The 19,799-nt window shown below is 41.1% G+C and overlaps 1 protein-coding gene across 1 annotated transcript in view; it reads right to left on the reverse strand.

The window, feature by feature from the left end:
- Positions 1–18,314, reverse strand: part of CDH19 (cadherin 19) — a 56,245-nt gene extending 37,931 nt beyond the window's left edge. Inside the window, exons 1-2 of the mRNA XM_065399893.1 lie at positions 18,117–18,314; positions 10,363–10,657 (exon numbers count right to left, since the gene is read on the reverse strand). Coding sequence (XP_065255965.1) covers positions 10,363–10,657; positions 18,117–18,314 — 493 coding nt within the window. The remainder of the gene's footprint in view (positions 1–10,362; positions 10,658–18,116) is intronic.
- Between the last annotated feature and the right edge of the window lie 1,485 nt (positions 18,315–19,799).

Genomic DNA, 19,799 nt, shown 5'->3' on the forward strand with positions numbered 1-19,799 from the left:
TACCTGACTTCTAACCATTTCATGTACCCAGCTATGTCATCCTACAGTGCAGAGAGAGAATGGTAGAGTGTATGTTCCAAAAATAGGCTCAATAGAAGGCTTAATATTTCTTCTTTTCTTCCGCCTCTGTACTGGTTCCATTCTCCTTTTCAATTTATATTAAAACAAAAGATTAACTTGTGACTTTCCAGTGGGATTTTATCTCTATATTGGCAAATACTGTATATTGTCCTCAGTTTTTCTAATTTATGATATGTGAATGGGCTACTTTCAGATTTATTTTCCATTGAATATGTTTTAAGATGTTTTATTAAAGTGCTCCATATAAAAAACAAACCAAAACAAAAGACAAATATTGTATGAACCTCTAATTTAAAACCTACAGAGGAGCTGATAGAAATAAACTGTTAACAAGCAAAGCAGCCAGGAAATAGAACAAGACTCTGATAGCATTTTATATCCTTGAGGCCTTTAATGAGCCTTTCCTACTGCAAAAGAGATAGCAAAATCAATCTGCAGAACACGATTTCATCTCTAGTTGGGAGTCAGTCATGTCCTAGATCCAAAATTGACAACATCCCCATGGGCCGTCCATGAGGATATCCTTGCAAAGAAATATTCCTCAGCATCATCATTTTATAATAAAATGGTTATTTTTATCTTATTTCTTACCTGACTTCTATATAAGAATACAAATAGCTACCTCTCTTGAGGAAAAACAAGACCCAGAGCCACTTTCCATGACTTTCTGACATATGATCACATTATAACATCTTATCATAAGACAGTCTCTTCCATTGCATGTTTTCTCTGATAATTAAGTCAGCAACACCCTGAAGGTTTGGGGTCACTAGTGTAAAATACAGTATCTTCTCAAAATATCTTGATCCGAGTTGAGGCCACTCTCTGGATATTAAAATACTCTTTTAGAAACTTCTCAGACTAAAGACTCAGTAGTCTGGAAAAAGCAGTAGTTTGGCTAGTCTGGAGCGAATTGCTGTTCCTTTGCTGTTGACTTCAAGAGCAGTTCTATGTCTAGAGCAAGTATAGAATACCACCCTCAGAACATGCCTATAATATCAGTCTCAGAGTGAAACTAATGGGGGTGGGGAGTGGAGAGAAGAGAGAGTCCCCCCCACACACACACACACACGTGGCCTTTAGGTGTATATGTGGCACTTTTTCGAGCATGTTATGTAGAATCCACTCTACCTATAGGCAGAATAAGCAGCTGCCTAGGGCTGCAAATTTTGGGGGCCTCCGATGGGCAGAAATGGTATAAGTGGCAGTGGTGATGGCGGGGTATGAAGATGGTGGGGCTGCCCAGTGCAGGGGGTGGCTGGGGCTCTGAGCAGCAAAAAATGGCCCTCTACTGCACTAGTGGGGAAGTGCTCCTGCCTCTTTCTCAGGGGCTCCAATGAGCAGGAAGCATCCCCCAAATAGGCTGTGCCTGATGGGGAAGCACTCTCGCCCCACCCCCAGAGAATAAGATCACGGGTACTACCAGGAGCAGCCCCGAGCTGTTCAGCACCTGTGTCTGAGGGTGGGGCTTTGGCTACAAGTGCAGTGACTCACCCGGCTCTGTGTTGGTGCCAGCCTGCACCTACTGCTCCGCACCCAGTCTCTGTGGATCTTGCTGCCCCAGCTGCTGCTGCCACCACTCTGGGCGCATGCTACTGCTGCTGGGGGGGCCAGGCAAGGGAGGGGGGCCGGGGGTGTGGAGTATGGGCAGACAGGCAAGGGGCCCCATTGTGATTGAGCTGAGCAGCTCCAGGGGCAGGGTTGCAAGGGCTCAATGTGGAGTGTGTCCCTGGCCTCAGGGGATGGAGGAAACCATGAAGCATTGCAGGGAACAGATGGGGAGCACTATAATGGTGCAAGGCAGAGGGGAGGTGCAGTCAAAATCAAGGGATGCATCAACCACACTTTTTCAACCCATTATCCCCCTAGTTGCAAAATCTGGCTCTGCCACTGATCAAACTGGTGATATATATATATCTCTATTGCTGGCAAGAAATTTCAAAGATAAATTGACAGGTTAATCTTCAACAACCACGAACATCTGAGGCTTACAACTTCAGAAGCAACACTGTTCTCAAATATGACTGACGAGTAAGTACACTCAAGTACATAAATGTTAACTCAAAACAAACTGTGATCTAGAAACAGAAGGTCACCAGAGATCAGTCTCACTGAACCACTCCTGGCATACGAAAATCACTGTTAAGCATGAAAATAATGCAGCCCTTTTGAAGTAACTGAGTATTAATATTGACAAAAGCTACCACTGTGGATAATCCAGTGGATACAGTGTATGATTGATGCCATCTCTGAAACAGGAACCAAAATACAAACAGTAAAGCTCAGAAATGTGCTGTTTTATGGGATTATATTTAATAGATCAGGGATATAGATACACAGAAAAAGAGATTGCTTATGTGACTGCAATATGATGATTACAGCCTATTGGGTCTCATTCAGTTAAAGCCATGTTTTATTTTCTACTCATTTTATTAAAAAATGAATACTTGAAGCTGTGATTGGTAGTGCTGCCCATTTGGGCAGCTCCAGTCCAATCCCTCTGGTTCTGTGTTGGCTCTGCTGAGGTATAGAAGCAAACAAGGAAAGGTTAATGAGCATGGAGCTCCTACAGGTGGGCTCTGCCAGGCCCTGGTGCAGGGTCTAAAAGGAGAAGTAAGCAAGTAGTGGTAATCTGGTAAAGAGAGTCCAGTCTCAAGGTTAGGGTAAATGCTCCTCTCCTGCTTGAACCTCAGATGGAAGAGAACTTCCATTTTAAAATCTGGAATATATTTTTGAAAGGGGTGAGCTTTATTTTGAGGGGATTGTCTTCTCACATCTCCCAAGGAATGAGATTCCACATCATGGGTTAAATATGGATGTGGTACTAGGCAGCCCAACACTACACATTCTCCAAGGAGAGATTCCTTTCCAATTTTGAATTTCTCACCTCAGATGGAAGATTTTTCTGTTTGAGTATTACCTGTGTTAGCAAAAGCAAGAAGTTACCTCAGTGGAATAGTGCTTCATTAAACATGTCAACGTGGGCAGTTATGCCTGAATAATAAAAAGTTGCAACTGCTAATATGCTCTTAGCATCCCTGAAACAATAGCATAAACAATTTTTGCAGCTTCCTGCTTGGAATTAAAAATATAAATCAGCAAATACAAATGTTATACTTTATACTAATGGGCTCACACATTTTTAAGCCATTTTCTGAAGTTCCAGAAGAAAAATGACATAATTGATGGCCTAATTGGTATTGTTCAGAATTATGATACCATTTACGGAAGTATCATTTATGCAGGAATGGAAGTTTGGAAAGGACAATGAACTTGACCTTGGTATGCCAAAGATGCAAGTTACTCAAACGTACCCATCAGCTTTCACATACTTGTGTCTTTGAATACAGTACAGTTGGATTACACAATACTCATAAAACAGTTCAGACCCAAATATGTGTTTTATGTGTTCAAACGTAGATCTAGATAATAAATCTATTTACACTTTCTTTATGATACTACGCTAGCATTTAACTTGGGTACACTGCTTTCTGGTACATTCTCTTTAAAAATAAAATTGTTCTCTTTATTATTGGAGCCTCCTATGGTGCAAACATCAGTGTCATTTACCTGTTATAACATATTAGGTAGCTACAGGACAGTCATATGGGAAATATCCTTTTGTTTTTCTAACTAGGGCCCCAAATAGATAAAACATGTTACATACTGATATATCATTGCATCTGACTCCTACCCATTCCATAAGATGTACTGCATTTGTAGAAGTTTAATAGCACTATGGGAAGCACTTTATATAAAATCATACCAAATGCCTAAGGGAAAACCATAGTCTTGTACTCCCAGAAGAGTCCATTTACAGATACATGTTTCATTTACTATGACACTTGCATATAAAATCCTAATAAAATTTAAATGCAGCAGATAAGGGAGAGCTTAGAAAGCATACTAACTCTTATACTAATTTGCATTTATGTTAATATAAATATTGGTACTTGAACCTAACTTTGAGCTAAATTTTCCAATGTGTGTCGGGGGTCAGAGGCATTCTGTGTGCACACTAGGGAAAGCAATGCATTATTGTCTTTGACTATGCAGTGCTTGCTGTCACCTTATTTTCCTTGGTCTGTGCTTGTCTGCCAGCAGAGAACTCTTTCCCAAAGGCAGAAGATGAGCACGGAGCCTTGTAGTGCTGATTGCTCACTAGGTGATGCCCAGATCTGAAGGTAACCTAAGCTAGAAGATACAAGCAAACGGACATGCTTAACTCAGCCAAGGGGAATTCTGTCTGCTGGCAGAGAAGAAAGAACTGGTGTGCTGAACTGGCATGGGGTTGATGTCACAAAGCTTTGCTGTTTCCAGTCTCCATCTGCTGGTAGGTTAGAGGACCCTCTACTGGAATTGATGTTTTAGGATGCCGAGAAACTAAGGTCTTTGGCCTGTCTCTACTTCCTTTGTCCAGATTCAGGGTGCAGTCTCTACACACAATGCAGCAACTGGTAGCCAGTATTTAACACCACTCTAAGAGTATGTCTACACTACCCGCTGGATCGGCGGGCAGCGATCGATCCAGCAGGGATCGATTTATCGCGTCTAGTCTAGACGTGATAAATAGTGAAGACACCGTGGTGAGTAGGTCTAAGTACGTTGACTTCAGCCATGTTATTCACATAACTGAAGTCATGTAACTTAGATCGATTTTCCCCTCCTCCCCTCCAGTGTAGACCAGGCCTCTGTTCTAATGACAGTATGAGTGTGGGTAAAGGGGCACGTTCAGCCAGTGTGGGTATGGGAGTTGTCTGTAGCAGTATAACTTTTGAAATGACCATGTTGTCAGTGCTGCAGGGGTTCCCGCACCCTGGTGCACCCAGAGAAAGCTGCTTCATATGGGTGTCTCAAGATCTGCAGGCTTTCACCTAGATTTATATTCATGACTCGGGATGATCAGAAGACCATGAATCTATCACTTCTGTAAACCAAGTGTCCCTCCAAGAGGGAAGCATGCAGAGAGTCTTCTCAGAGATCACCCATTCAGGTAAGGTTGGGGGATTTTACTTCTGTACTTTCTGTGCTAAGGGGAGGATATAGGCACTAGATCTGTAATTGTCGAAGTACAAGTACCTCTTACATGATTTTAGAAGAATATCTTAGATTAAAAGAAACCTTTAACCAGATGGAATATTTAAGTCATATTATTCTGGACTTCTGTGATATATTAGAATGGAAATATATAATAAATGACTCAGGGGATTGGATATAGGGCTTTGAGCCTTTCATTTTACGTGGTCAATTTCTATCCCCGGTCACTAATTATTTTAGCATCATCTAAAAGCAGTTTGCTGGAGTATTTGAAATAAGCTGATGGTTTCAAAAAAGTTCCTAGGGAACAGGTCTACACACACACACACACACACACACACACACACACACACACACACACACCACCAATACAATTGGCCCTAACTGGCACCCTTGTTGGCAGGCTCAGCCAAGAGGTCAAGGCCCGAGTTTATTCCTGTGGAGATGTAACTACCTTATAACCCTCAGCGTTGAGGTTCATAGGCAGGACAGAGCAAGAAAGCTTTCACAACTGCACCCCATGTTGTAGCTCTTTGAAGGATCATAGAAAAATATTGATCCAAAACTCAGATCGTGTAAAGTGGCCCTGCTCCACTGAGCTGAGGATCTGCCCTACAATCTCTTGAGCTGTCAAGTCAGCACTTTTCATGGACAAGAATTTAATTGTCACATAATTAATGGAAATAAATATATAAGTAACACACAAAATATTAATGTATAAATGTAAATTCGGAAAACAGAGGGAAGTGAAACATTTTTGATTAGCCATTATTTCCTTATTAATTCATCTTCCACTGTGGTATTTTCTAGAAGGTTAACATTTTAAAACCATTTTTCATGGGTTACTGATGCCTGTTTATGCTCCTATTTTTATGTTAATTCAATGTTCGTATCATGTGTATAGTCAATTCTAAACAACAATTACATAGACTAAGGGCCAATTCTAGATTTATGCCTGTCTCCATGCAAACCTAAATGGAAGGGTTTTAAGGCCAAAATGTCTGCCAAGACAGAATTCTGTGGCAGTGGAGGGCCCAGAACAGGCCCCAAAGTGGTCATCACTGTCAGGACGTGGGTATGGTGGTAGTAGATATGCTGATTAAGTGGATCTGCAAGTGGCATCTGCTAGTGCAGTCTTATGGATCCCTGGCTGTAGAATGAACATGCTCCATCTATGGCAGGGGTCGGCAACCTCTGGCATGCAGCTCACCAGGGTAAGCACCCTGGCGGGCCGGGCCAGTTTGTTTACCTGCTGCGTCCGCAGGTTCGGCTGATGGCGGCTCCCACTGGCCGCGGTTCACTGCTCCAGACCAATGGGGGCTGTGGGAAGCCGCGGCCAGCACATCCCTCGGCCTGCGCTGCTTCCCGCAGCCCCCATTGGCCTGGAGCAGCGAACCGCAGCCAGTGGGAGCCGCGATCGGCTGAACCTGCGGATGTGGCAGGTAAATAAACTGGCCCGGCCCACCAGGGTGCTTACCCTGGCGAGCCACGTGCCAGAGGTTGCCGACCCCTGCTCTATGGGAAGCCCAAAGAGTGTAAACTGGCCTCTCGGAGTAGTTTATCATGTTAGAATTTGAAATACATCCAAGGGTCACCCTATCCCAAAATCACTGACCATGATTTAGTAATGATCCATCATAGTGATGGTATAATTTATTCAGCAGATGAGAGATGGGGGCAGGGTGTGGGTGTTACACCATGATAAATGGTTATTTAATGATAGATAAGATGGTTGTCAAAAAAAAAACACAACAGAGATTTTATTTAAATTGAAACAAATGGAACTGCTTTCCATCTACTTACAATAACATTAAATATATGAAGAATATATATAATAAAAATAACTGTTTGAATAAACACACACACTTTAACTTACTACTAAGTGTACTTAACTAAATATAACTCTCTAAATAAAGAAAAAAAACTATATCTATCTCAGTATGTACAGGCTATTATCTTATAGGTTATTGTTATTGTTATTATTATTATTATTATTAGTTCTAGGTTCCCCTCTCCCCAGATATCTCACTGGGTGCTGTCTAATACCCAAGTTAATCTTTGAGCCCCAAGTGCCTCTCGTGACTTCCTGAAAAGATGGACTTGACTCCAGTGGTGCTTACTTGTGGGGATGCACATTAAACCAAACCCATGGGATCTGAAGGACCTTTGGTTCTCTTGTTCCAGATCTCTGGGACATTATGAATCAATGAAAGGAGATGACCAGGTCCGATGCTCAGGAGCCTACAGGAACGGTTGCTCAGGAACATGCCATCAAATACACACTGACTTGACCAGCCAGCATTGAACTCAGGGGACCCTCTCCTGCACTTCAACCTCAGCTTCTCCACTCACTCACGGTTTCTCTCAGTCCTGGTTTCCCTCTGTCCATGTGGCCGCTCTTCCTCTCAGCCTGTTTCTCTCAGTTTACTCACAGACTTTGTTTCTGTCTCTCTCTCAGGTTCCCCCCAGCCTGCCTCTGTCCCTCCACCATCCCACTCTTCCCCTTCAACTGTCACTTCCTCTCCTCCCACTTTATTAGAGAGAGGGGATTCATAGATTCATAGATTCTAGGACTGGAAGGGACCTCGAGAGGTCATCGAGTCCAGTCCCCTGCCCGCATGGCAGGACCAAATACTGTCTAGACCATCCCTGATAGACATTTATCTAACCTACTCTTAAATATCTCCAGAGATGGAGATTCCACAACCTCCCTAGGCAATTTATTCCAGTGTTTAACCACCCTGACAGTTAGGAACTTTTTCCTAATGTCCAACCTAGACCTCCCTTGCTGCAGTTTAAGCCCATTGCTTCTTGTTCTATCCTTAGAGGCTAAGGTGAACAAGTTTTCTCCCTCCTCCTTATGACACCCTTTTAGATACCTGAAAACTGCTATCATGTCCCCTCTCAGTCTTCTCTTTTCCAAACTAAACAAACCCAATTCTTTCAGCCTTCCTTCATAGGTCATGTTCTCAAGACCTTTAATCATTCTTGTTGCTCTTCTCTGGACCCTTTTCAATTTCTCCACATCTTTCTTGAATTGCGGTGGCCAGAACTGGACACAATACTCCAGCTGAGGCCTAACCAGAGCAGAGTAGAGCGGAAGAATGACTTCTCGTGTCTTGCTCACAACACACCTGTTAATACATCCCAGAATCATGTTTGCTTTTTTTGCAACAGCATCACACTGTTGACTCATATTTAGCTTGTGGTCCACTATAACCCCTAGATCCCTTTCTGACATACTCCTTCCTAGACAGTCTCTTCCCATTCTGTATGTGTGAAACTGATTTTTTCTTCCTAAGTGGAGCACTTTGCATTTGTCTTTGTTAAACTTCATCCTGTTTAACTCAGACCATTTCTCCAATTTGTCCAGATCATTTTGAATTATGACCCTGTCCTCCAAAGCAGTTGCAATCGCTCCCAGTTTGGTATCATCCGCAAACTTAATAAGCGTACTTTCTATGCCAATATCTAAGTCGTTAATGAAGATATTGAATAATGACAGTGCACTCACCCTGAACACACTCTAAATCATATATCCCAATACTGGGTCGAATCCCTTTACTATATTTACATGAGGGAAGCACTGCCTCCTGGCCTCTGGACTAAATCTCTCCTGCTTGGTAGCTGAGATCCAGACCAGCACAGGAAGTTGTAGTTTACATCTCTCTGTGAGGCTGTGACAGATTCAGTGAAGCTGCCCTAACAGTAAATGGGTAATGCTGAATGATACATAGTTTTTATTAGCTTTTATGATCACTGATGTTATTGAGGTAATGAGCTTATTAATTCACACAGTTTTAACTGGCACAATGCTTGACTTTCTTTTCAGTATTATTTGCAATGGAAATAACTGAAGTAGATGAAGGTAGTAATTAAAGAGACTAGAGGGATCTGTTGAGTAAATTTTAAAGGATCCATTTTTTCCTGTCTTTCAGGACAATTTGGACATGAGAGTTATCTATAACCTGCTCATTTGTGCCAGTTGCTTTCTTTTCCTAATTTTTCTTTTTTGAAAGGAGGGCATCTTTACTTGTTACCTTCAGTACCAACCTTCCAGACATATTCCAAATCATGGTCCAAATTCTGTCTGGCCCTAACATAAGGATGCAGGGTCAGAGAGGGAATACAAATTACCTTCAAGACCCCTCTCCTCTAGTGCAACCTATCCAAGGGGCAGGGAAATTTTCCATCTCCATGCTTAAGGAATACAGGGGTGTTTCCCTTATTGCACCTCCAGAGCATAATTCATCCCGAATGGAGGGAAACTGACTGGGTGAGGATTAGGGAACAAGTGTCACCAGTCTAAAGGATGGTGAAGTGTGAACACTCTCACTGCATGCCAGAAAGAAGGAATTGTATCTTTGGTCAGTGCAGTTCCACGCCACCCTATTGCATCCCCACACAATTCCCAACAAAGACCAGATTATTAAATTTGAAATCTGGAACTAAATTAGGGGGAAAATACTGACTACCCATGATGTGAATGACACTCTTCTGTTCCATTTACAGTACATGGTGTGTTACATGGAGTATAATAAAAGCTTACGATTTAATCATCATACACACTCAGAGTAGCCTGAAAGAGGTTATTAAGTAATTTTCATTTAGTTTGAGCTCACATTTATGTACTTAGAAGAGTCAATAGAGGTTATAGACCCTTGCTGTTTAAATGTATAGTGTTAGTTTTCCATGGATATAAGCCTGAAGAACAGACAGGTTGTGACCAGTAAACATGATATGTGACACTTTTTGAGAGATTAGAGGAGTGGTGTCTTAGCCAACTTTAAATTTGAATGTTACATTCTGTTTCCCTCACTTCTCCTTTGCAACCTCAACTTGATACAATATTCTGCCTGTCTTGAAATGTAATGTTGCTGTATCCTGATATTTAACAGCTGCTATTTTCAAGCCTAGAAGTTGGCTGGGTTTCATTGGTGTATGAAGGGATGTATCCATAATTATATATCTGCTCATTTCGACCCTGATTTTACAGAGACTTATGCACATGGAACTACCCACATGCTTAAAGGTAAACATGCCCATGGGTTCAATAGGACTACTCACATATTAAAGTTAAGCCTGCATTGTAAGTCTTTGCAGGGTTAGAGCTCCCCTTTGGTATAATGCTCTGGAGCCCTTCTGAATGAAAGGCACTCTATAAAATAGGATATAAATATTTTAAAATAATATAATCGTCCAGCAAGGTGGGAAAAAAGAGTTTGGTTCTTGACTTTCTTTTACCTTCAGGAGACATCTCTGGAACAGTGGCTTCATAAGGTCCATCCAAGAACTTTGGTTCCTGATCATTGATATCCTGAACTTTGATGATAAATTCTGACTCAGGTTCAACGGGCAGCTGGGTATTCCTGTTAATTGCCTGTGCTCTTAGAGTGTAGAAAGGTTTCTCTTCTCGATCAAGCTTCTGTGTCACATGAATTGTACCTGTATACTCATCGATAGTAAAAATGCTTCCCGCTCCATCCCCCGTCAAAATGTATTTGAAAGTGCCATCAAGTTTGTCGGAATCAGACTTCAGCTACAAGGGAAAAAGATAACTATTTATTTTCTGGATAACAAATCAAAAAAATTATAGCTTTTTTTGTTCAGACCTATATGAGTCTGGTCAACAGTGAGCATTCTTAGGGTCTTATACTAAGCTGAGGCTACAGGGTATTGTGATATATCCATCCAACCATGCAGTAGTTGTTGTTGATTTATGGCCACAATTGAGCTAAACATTTAAGCACCTACTTAACTTTAAGCACATGATTAAGTTCAGTTGACATCACCGTTTGATGTTTGAGTGCTTTGCCGAATCAGGGCCTATATACCTATGTAACAGGATAGTGAAGGGGTGAAAAACTGTTCAACTTTTTTTTTCATGTATATATAGATATATATATGTATATTACAATAATATAAGAGTACATAGATAAACATATAATATATATAGAGAGAGAAATATATAATATATATATACTATTTCTCTCTATATATATTATATATATTTATCTATATACTCTTATATTATTGTAATATATACTATTATACTATACTCTTATACTATACTATTAACAATAGTAAATCTACATCTGAGCAAGAGTGGCACTGTACCTATACAGTAATAGTAAATGTATACAAAGCCATTTGGAGGAGGGTGGGAGGAGTAATTCTGTGCTATTTATTTTGAAATAATTGATTGCTGTTTCCCATTTCTTTACAAGGTGGTGGTCTATGTTCCTGTAGCTAAGACTAGGTTTATGATGAGGTTTACTCTAATCAGGCTGAGCCACAGAGATCATTTTGGTCCAGCCGGATTTGTTCATGCTGTCATTATTATTTTCTTAGTATTAACACCAGTTAATAGCACTTTTGTCACCATTTATGCAGTTCTAACATGCCAAAGATCTATAATTATGGTATTATGAGAACAACAATTTCCAACATGTCTTTTATTTTATAGTGTTCCATTTATTTCCTTTTGATTTTGAATCATAAACAGTGCCCATACACAATCTCTGAGCACACTGCCAATTATATAAAATTAAAAATCCAGTCTCAGTCATTTCATTCCTTCTATCAAGCAGAAGCTCCCTCCAATACAAATCTCAACCCATTAGCTAGTGCTTCACTGTTCCCTGCTTCCTTGTAAAAGCCAGTGAAACAAATGGGCTCTATATCACTCCCTGAAAGTTGGCAGATCCACGCTATTTGGGACTAGGGAAAAGAAGGCATGTCAGAGTTCCATCATGGCCTTGTGAAGAATGAACTGCCAGCCATCCCCCTCTGTTTTCTATCAAGGGGGATATTGAATCAGGGCCTCTGTTGACTGCTACTGTGGCAGTGTACCACAGGGCCGCCCAGAGGATTCAGGGGGCCTAGGGTGGGGAATTTCCGCCAAAGACCTGGCACTTCGGCGGCGGGTCCCAGGGCGGAAGGACCCCCCGCCGTCGAATTGCCACCGAAGACCCGGAGCGGAAGAAGCTCCAGGGGCCCCGGAGCGAGTGAAGGACCCCGCTCCAGGGGCCCCAAAAAACTCTCGTGGGGGCCCTTGCAGGGCCCGGGGCAGATTGCCCCACTTCCCCCCCCCCCCGCCCCTCTGGGCGGCCCTGGTGTACCATGAGCAGAGAGATAGTCCCTCATGTAGGCTGTAATTGTGGGTATTCACAGCCCAAAAAACGTCATTAACGCAGAGTTACTGTTAACTGGCAATGTCTCGTAGCATTCCAGAATGTCAAGTGTACCCATATTTAAACCTCTAAAAACCAGGATACAGAGTTAAGGTACACACCAGCCTTGTCCTTTCTCACAACCTAAACTCTGCCCCCTCTGGATCTGGCAAGAGCCACTGGGGTAATACTGTAAGTATGTTTCAGCCAGGGGTGCCCTATGATTAGGACCCTACCAAATTCATGGTCCATTCTGGTTAATTTCACAGTAATAGGATATGAAAATTAGTCATTTTAACATTTTCAGATGTTTACATTTGAAATTTCACTGTGTTGTAACGTGGGGGTCCCAACCTAAAAGGATGTCATGGGAGGGGTTGCAAAGCTGTTGTAAGGAGGAGATCACAGGATTGCCACCCTCACTTCTGCACTGACTTTAAACCTGGTCTCTGAATGCAGCACCCCCGGAGTTTTCCTGGCGGTTCCTGGAGGTGGGTCTGATCTCCCTCATGCTGCTGGGAGCACCGAGCACCACAGCCGGAGTCTCCTAGCTGCTAGTCCTGGCCAGGCTGAAGAGGCACAGGACTTGCTCTTCCCCTGAATGGCCATGCTTGGGGGGAAATCAGACCCACCTCCAGGTACCTCCCACAGCTGCAGGAAGTTCTGGGATTGGGAAGCAGCCTCAGAGCTTCCTGCAGCTACAGGAGGTTGCCAGAGTTGGAGGTGGGTCTGATCTCCCCCCAAGAGCAGCCATGCAGGGGAAGAACAAATCCTGTGCCTCCCCAGCCCAGCCGGGACTAGCAGCTAGGAGCCCCTGGCTGGGGCACTCCCGCAGCATGGGGATGATCAGACCCACCTCTGGCAAGTTCCTGCAGCTGGGGTAGGTACCCAGAAGTGGGTCTGATCTGTTCAGGGGAAGAGTAAGTCCTGTCCATCCCCAGTCCAGAAGGGACTAGCAGTTGGAGCTGGGGGCCCTCCTCTAACCCCCTTCCAATAGCTAGATTTCATGGGAGGGGAAGGTATGATTTCACGGTCCGTGACATGTTTTTCACGGCTGTGAATTTAGTAGGGCCCTATCTATAATAAGAAGACATGAGAAATGACTAAGTAAATGTGCCACTTTATGTGATGTGTTGTGTCCCACACAATTGTATTTCTTCATTTATCTGCAGGCACTTGATCTGTCTTTTGCTGAGTTAGGGACAGCTCTTTTGACTGGTTCAGGGATTACTTGCAGCAGGATGACATAGTTCACGTTGTGGTATGAGGAGAGGAGCAAATGTTCCCAAAGGGATCACAATCCCCTGGTTTCAGTGGTGAGTTATGTTGGCTGTGCAAGCAGAGAAGCACAATAGTGAGTTCTAGTCATGGGAATTTGTAACAGTCTGGTTGTGTATGTGACAGTGCACTACAAGGCAGACATAAGTGCAGGTGATGTTCCAGAAAGTCCTTAGTACAATGGCCAAAGGGTGGTAACATCTGGTGACTAATGGGTGGTTTGTTCAGTGTAGGGAAGTGGTCGAGTGCAGGCCAGGCAGAGCCAGTTGGTTTTCACTAAGCTTGCTTTAAATGTGACTTTTGCCTTAGTGTGGATGTGGTCTGACAGTTTCTCCTACTGTACCCACATGCTGTGTGCTCTGCAATGTTCCATATCATATGGAAGGATAGAATGCTACAATGTCTGTTGGGGCAGATTGTGGCATCACTCAAAGAGGACAGAGTTAAGCAGGTGGGAATAATGTGAACCTTAATTCTGTATTTTCTGGTTTTCAGAGCTTTGTTTGTTTTGTGAATTTCCCTTGTTTCGGGGGGAAACAGTGGAAATGAGAAGGGTATGACTGAGGTGCACCTCTGGGGTGCACATGGACATTTTCTGAGAACAGTTCATTGCAACTCAGCTATCAGATTGGCCTTTCTCCTTGCCTCTCTATGGCTCCAATAGAGCTGAAATGACCATGGGGAGGAAGGAAGACGGTAACTGAAGGGCTGTGAGTAGATATGTGCAAATAACCAATTTGTCAGTTCAGTGGCTGACCTGAAAAAGTTTTGGGCCAACCTACATTTTTTTTTTTTAATTTTCAGCAAAACAGATTCAAAAAAATGTTTAAGGTCAAACTAAACATTTTGTTTGATCCAAAATTAAACATTTTGACATTTTTTATCTTTAAAAAATAAAATGCGAGAAAAATTCAAAATGAAAAGCCCTTTTGAATTGAAAAATCATTTTAACTTTTTCAGATTTTTCTTTTTTTTTTTCAGCCACATTCATTTAAGGTTTTACAACTTTTAACTCAATGCTTTCTTTCACATATAGTGCCACTCCCCCACCAGCACGACCCTACTCTGTCATTCCTATATATTTTGAATCCTAGAATTACTGTGACCCATTGATTACAATTGTTCCACTAAGTTTCTATTATGCCTTTTATATCAATATATTCATTTAATACCAGGCACTCAAGTTTATCCCATTTTGGTATTAAGTCTTCCACTATTTGCATATAAGCACTTAAAAAAATGTCAATATCTAGTGGTCTGCCTTCATGTGATATAACTGAGTGGGTCTCTTTTTCATGTGACTGTTTCTCTTCAGGTTCCTTCCTGTACTTTATCAGCTTCTGTCCTTTCTCTTTACTTCGATATAGAGTATCCCCTTAATAAGCCAACCCCTAACGGATGTCTCTGTCCAAAATGTGTGCTTGTGTGCACCTATTGGCTTTACTCCAGCCATTAATTTAAAAACTCTATTATGACCTTTTATAATTTACATTCAAGGACTCTGGTTCCCTTTTGGTTTAGGTGGAGCCCATCCTTCCTGCATAGGATCCTCTTTTCCCCAAAGGTTCCCTAGTTCTTAATAAACGCAAATCCCTTCTCTGAACACCACCATCTCATCCACACATTGTGACCCTGCAGTTCTGCTGGTCTAACTGGCCTTGCATATGGAATAGGTTTCAAGGTAGTTGCTCAGGTTCAATGACTACAGCAGGTCACCTTGATCCACACACTTACTCTGAGATCAGGTTACCTACAAACACTAACTTGCAACAGAATAACAGCACTGCTGCACATGTACAAATAACTCTGGAGCATAACCTTGGCTTTAGACACAGTGTACACCCAACCTTTACCTGTAATGACTTTTTAAATATTGCTTCCCCACAAGGACAGCAGGTGCCAGACACTAGCTGAGATCAATCCTGGGTAGGTGATGTCAGTGTGAAGAAGATCAGCATAATAGTTTGAGCTACAGGTGTGTGCAAAAAATGTGTTATAAGAACCAAAACATTTTGATGTCACATGATTATTTTAGCGGGGGCTGTAGCTTGCTTAAATAACCTCACATTTAGACCATTAACTAGACATGATCACAGGATGAACATTTTGTTTTGTGGCAACTTTTGAGGGTTCACAATTTGTTTTCATTCCACCTTGGAACAAATCCAAAACTTTAAAAATATTTTTATGAAATGTAATTGGTTCAAAATGTCTGGTTTTGGACCACAACCAGATCTTGTTGATAATGGTTTGAGATATGGGAGACTCAGTTTTAAGTGCCTGTTCTGCCTGTTTCTGAGCAGAATCCTTCATCCCAGATCAGTATGAACCTTATAGAGACTTGGACCTAGATTTCTTACATCCCAGGCTAGTACCGTAACCACCAAGCTATAGAGTGTGAGAGACTCTTTCTCTCTCTTCTCCTCTCACATTCCCAACAAATACTTAATCAAAATCAGAATATCGCAATGAAATTCTTCAGCTTTCATGAAATTAAATTTCAATGAAAATGTTCCAACTAGCTCTACCACTAACCTTACCCCCAGATGCCCATGGGATACACTGATTTTCAAGACAAACCACGTAAGCAGGTGGATTTTATACCATTTAGAAAAATCATCTGTAAAACAGTCAGCTGGTCTCAACCTTAACCAATATTGTACTACCATCCTTGTAACCAAAAGATTGTGTTAGGTGACATGACCGTATTACATAAAAATAGGAGACTTCTTATATTGAACATTTATTGCAGATACATAAAAGGACCTAATTCTTATTTACACTAAGATCTCTTTGCGCTACCCTGGTGATGTAAAAGGACTTTAGAGTACGTGTAAATTATATTAAGTCAGAGGGGCATAACAGCAAAGTAAATGGTCCTGTGTTACAAATGAGAATTAGGCCCAAAAGGTTTTATGTACTTGGTTTAAGAATATATCTGGGGTTATAGATACATAGATTCCAAGAAGGCCAGAAGGAACCATTGTGATCATCTAGTCTGACCTCTGCATAAAACAGCCATAGAACATCCCCCAAATAGTTCCAAATGTGATGTTGATGGACACATATCTTTTCACAAATGTGATCACTGCAAAGAGATTCATCAGATTCATTTACATTTGGAAATCTAGGAGGGACTGATTCAAAATTGAAATTACAGAAACATAAGCTCTGATTGTACAATCAGAGTGTGCAAGGGAGCTGTGAGCTGGAACAAGTGACAGTTAATAACAGAGACAGTCTGTTTTTGGACTCTTGTTGATGCAGTTCCCTGCAGGGCCTTATTTACTAAAAAGTCACTGGCTGATCTTAGATTGTCACTTCCCTACTGACAACAGAGCATGTGCTTCTTGGTGGAAAATCACAAGTAAATGTGGCTGATTTAAACAGCAATAAGTTAATCATAATCCTCAATTAAAATTCCATTTCAATTTACCTGTAGCACTGTGAAGAACAAAAAGGAAAGAATATAAGAATTATATTAAGGGTCAGGGAAATCATAGCATTTTTTTGGCATGAAACTAAATTCCTAGCCACAAAAGCATATGCGGTATCTACACTTGCTCCTTTAGAAGTGAGACATCATACTTCCATAGTAGTTACTTTGAAAGAGCTGTGAAAAAGTAATTAATGAATTTTGAGCACTTCACCCTTTGGGCCCAATTAAATTTTAGTGCTAGTTAATTAGTGGTTAAACTTATTTCAGTTCATTCATCTAGAAAGTGCCTTACAGAAAAGGACACCAGATCTAGAGATTACAATTATTTCTGGTTTTTAAAAAAAGGCAAATAAATTAATAATAATAATAATAAAATAATAATAATAATAAATAAAAATAAATAAGCAGAGAGGGAGATCTCATTAAGAAAATTATCTTAATGCACAATTTTAAAAGAGGTTGAAAAATAATTGCTCATTGTGCTAAAGCTACATTAATCTAATGAACCATGCAGGTTCCTATAGCTTCTCAGTGGTAAAAGGATTTAGTATTAATCTGCTTCATTACAAATTAATGAGGGGTAAATCACCTGCTACTTAGTGTAATAGAAAATCATGCTAAATACTGTTTGTAAACTGCATTGCACTCAGTATGGCTGCTTCCATACAGTGCCAAAAATAGCATAAGCAAATTGCCAGATGTTGATAAATGAGTCCTTAGCTTTCATTCAGAAGATAAAAGGGAAATTTAAAGTCTCATGTCAACATCTACTGTGTGTGATTTTACTTTTAATTGCATAATGAATTTGGTGTTGAGGAAGGTGAAGGACTTATATTGTAGCACTGGTAAAAGCCTGGCATATGTAGGGCTCCGACCCTCCAATGATCTTCCTGTTTGTAAGATTAGGACTATAATAAGGGCAAATGTGCAGACATCTGACAAACCTTTTTGCCAGTGCACTTTCCCTCCTGCTTCTGAGCACAGACTTCCGAATCTCTGGAGGTGATTGCTCTGTCCATGGCCAGATTTATGTGATGCAAACAGTTGTTAATCAACTTGTTAAGTCAAAGCATTGCCCTTTATGTTACTGTATCTCCCACAGAACGTACCTGGCCAACAGACAAAGGCTCTGTTAAAATCTGTTCTTCCAGCACAAAAAACTGGCTCCATACCCAGCCACGTTTCACTCTCTGAAGTGTTGCAAAAGGTTGGTTCATTTTGTGGGTGTTATGGTTCTGCATACTTGGAAGGCAAGGCCATAGCGGAACAAGTGTTAGCAGAAGAGATAGCCAAGTATAACAATTCATACTGAAACCTCCTTTCAGTCAATATTCATCTGTGGATGGGAAAAAAAAGAAAAGCTTTTACAAAGTAGCACTTCCCCAGCCCCTTACAAATATTGATTCTATGTTAATCTAACAGATCATTTTTACTATTAAAAATTCCTCCTATTCCTAAAAGAGAAGAACCAGAACAAAGTCAACTTCTAATTAAAAAAGAGAAGTATTTTATTAGGGATTCAAAGGTATAAAAGTCAAGCATTCAATTTTCTGTTTATGAAATCCCTTCAGAGGGACCTTCTATGCAAAATAGAAAATCATCCTTCAATTAATTCATCCTGCAAATTAAGCTGGATAATTGTATTGTGTAGGCCGGCAATCATTTGATTGGTATAATTGTACATTTCTGCTTAGACAAGGCTCATTTTGAGCTGCAGTCACAGAACTGCCTGAAGGGTGAATAAGTAGCCTCAGTGATCCTAATGACTGACAGCTAAAATGGAGGAGTGCATACAATTGTTTTTAACCTCCTCATTCCCTCCCTCCTATCACAACAAAATCACCCTGCTGAAAATGCCGAAGGAGCTAGCGTGGTAAGAAGCAGCAGCTAAAATGTGCACATCTCTTCTTTCCTGATCAATAGAAATTAACTGTCTCATCCGATTCTATCTCCTCTGACATTTTGTGTTTTCAATTAAACAGACAAAAGGAAAATACAGCCTAGAAGCCCTTGCGTTCTACCAGTCAGTTTAACTGATCACACAAATTATTCTTTAGGTAAGCCAAGTCTTTGCACAAGATGTATGCTATTATCATTTGTTGTGAGTGGTTCCTGCATTGACAGAATTAACAGAACAGTCAGTTTGAAATAAAGTGCAATGCTTGACTGAGAATGGTCATCCTTTATGAGGTGAAATAAAGGATTCTGTAATACTTGGCCACATACACTTGTTAAAGCCTTACTTGGAAATCCAGTCTCGGGGGGTGATGGGGTTATCTAGGTATGAGAAAAAATTGTTTTATGAGTTGACTCCATGTCAGTCCGCTCTTAGAATATAAGGGAGGTTGCCAGCACTGAAGACAAATCTGGCTATACATCCAAATTTTAACCATGAACAACTGTCATGTATCCTTACCTACCCAGGCACAACATCTATTCACCTACCCTTCACCATGATGATATTAATAACAATAGTAATGAATACCAACACAAACTAAAGACACTTGGCCTGGCACATACTTGCCCTGGAGGAATGGAATCTCACAAGGCTGCATTACTTGGAGAGAAACTGTAACGTCTCTCACTTATAATGCAAAGTGTCATATACTCATTTTTAGGTGGGTGTAAAGGAATTTAAGTTGAAGAAATTTACATGCTGAGGGACAAGAAGAAAAGAAAAAGTGCTAATAGGAAGGTATAAAGAGTTGTATGTTTCAGCTTTTAAATTTGTTCACATTCTTCTGTTTCTTCCATATTAAAGCTGTAGTATCATAGGGGAGATTTTGAAAGGA

The sequence above is a fragment of the Emys orbicularis genome, chromosome 2 (assembly GCF_028017835.1).
Source record: "Emys orbicularis isolate rEmyOrb1 chromosome 2, rEmyOrb1.hap1, whole genome shotgun sequence".
Lineage (NCBI taxonomy): Eukaryota > Metazoa > Chordata > Testudines > Emydidae > Emys > Emys orbicularis.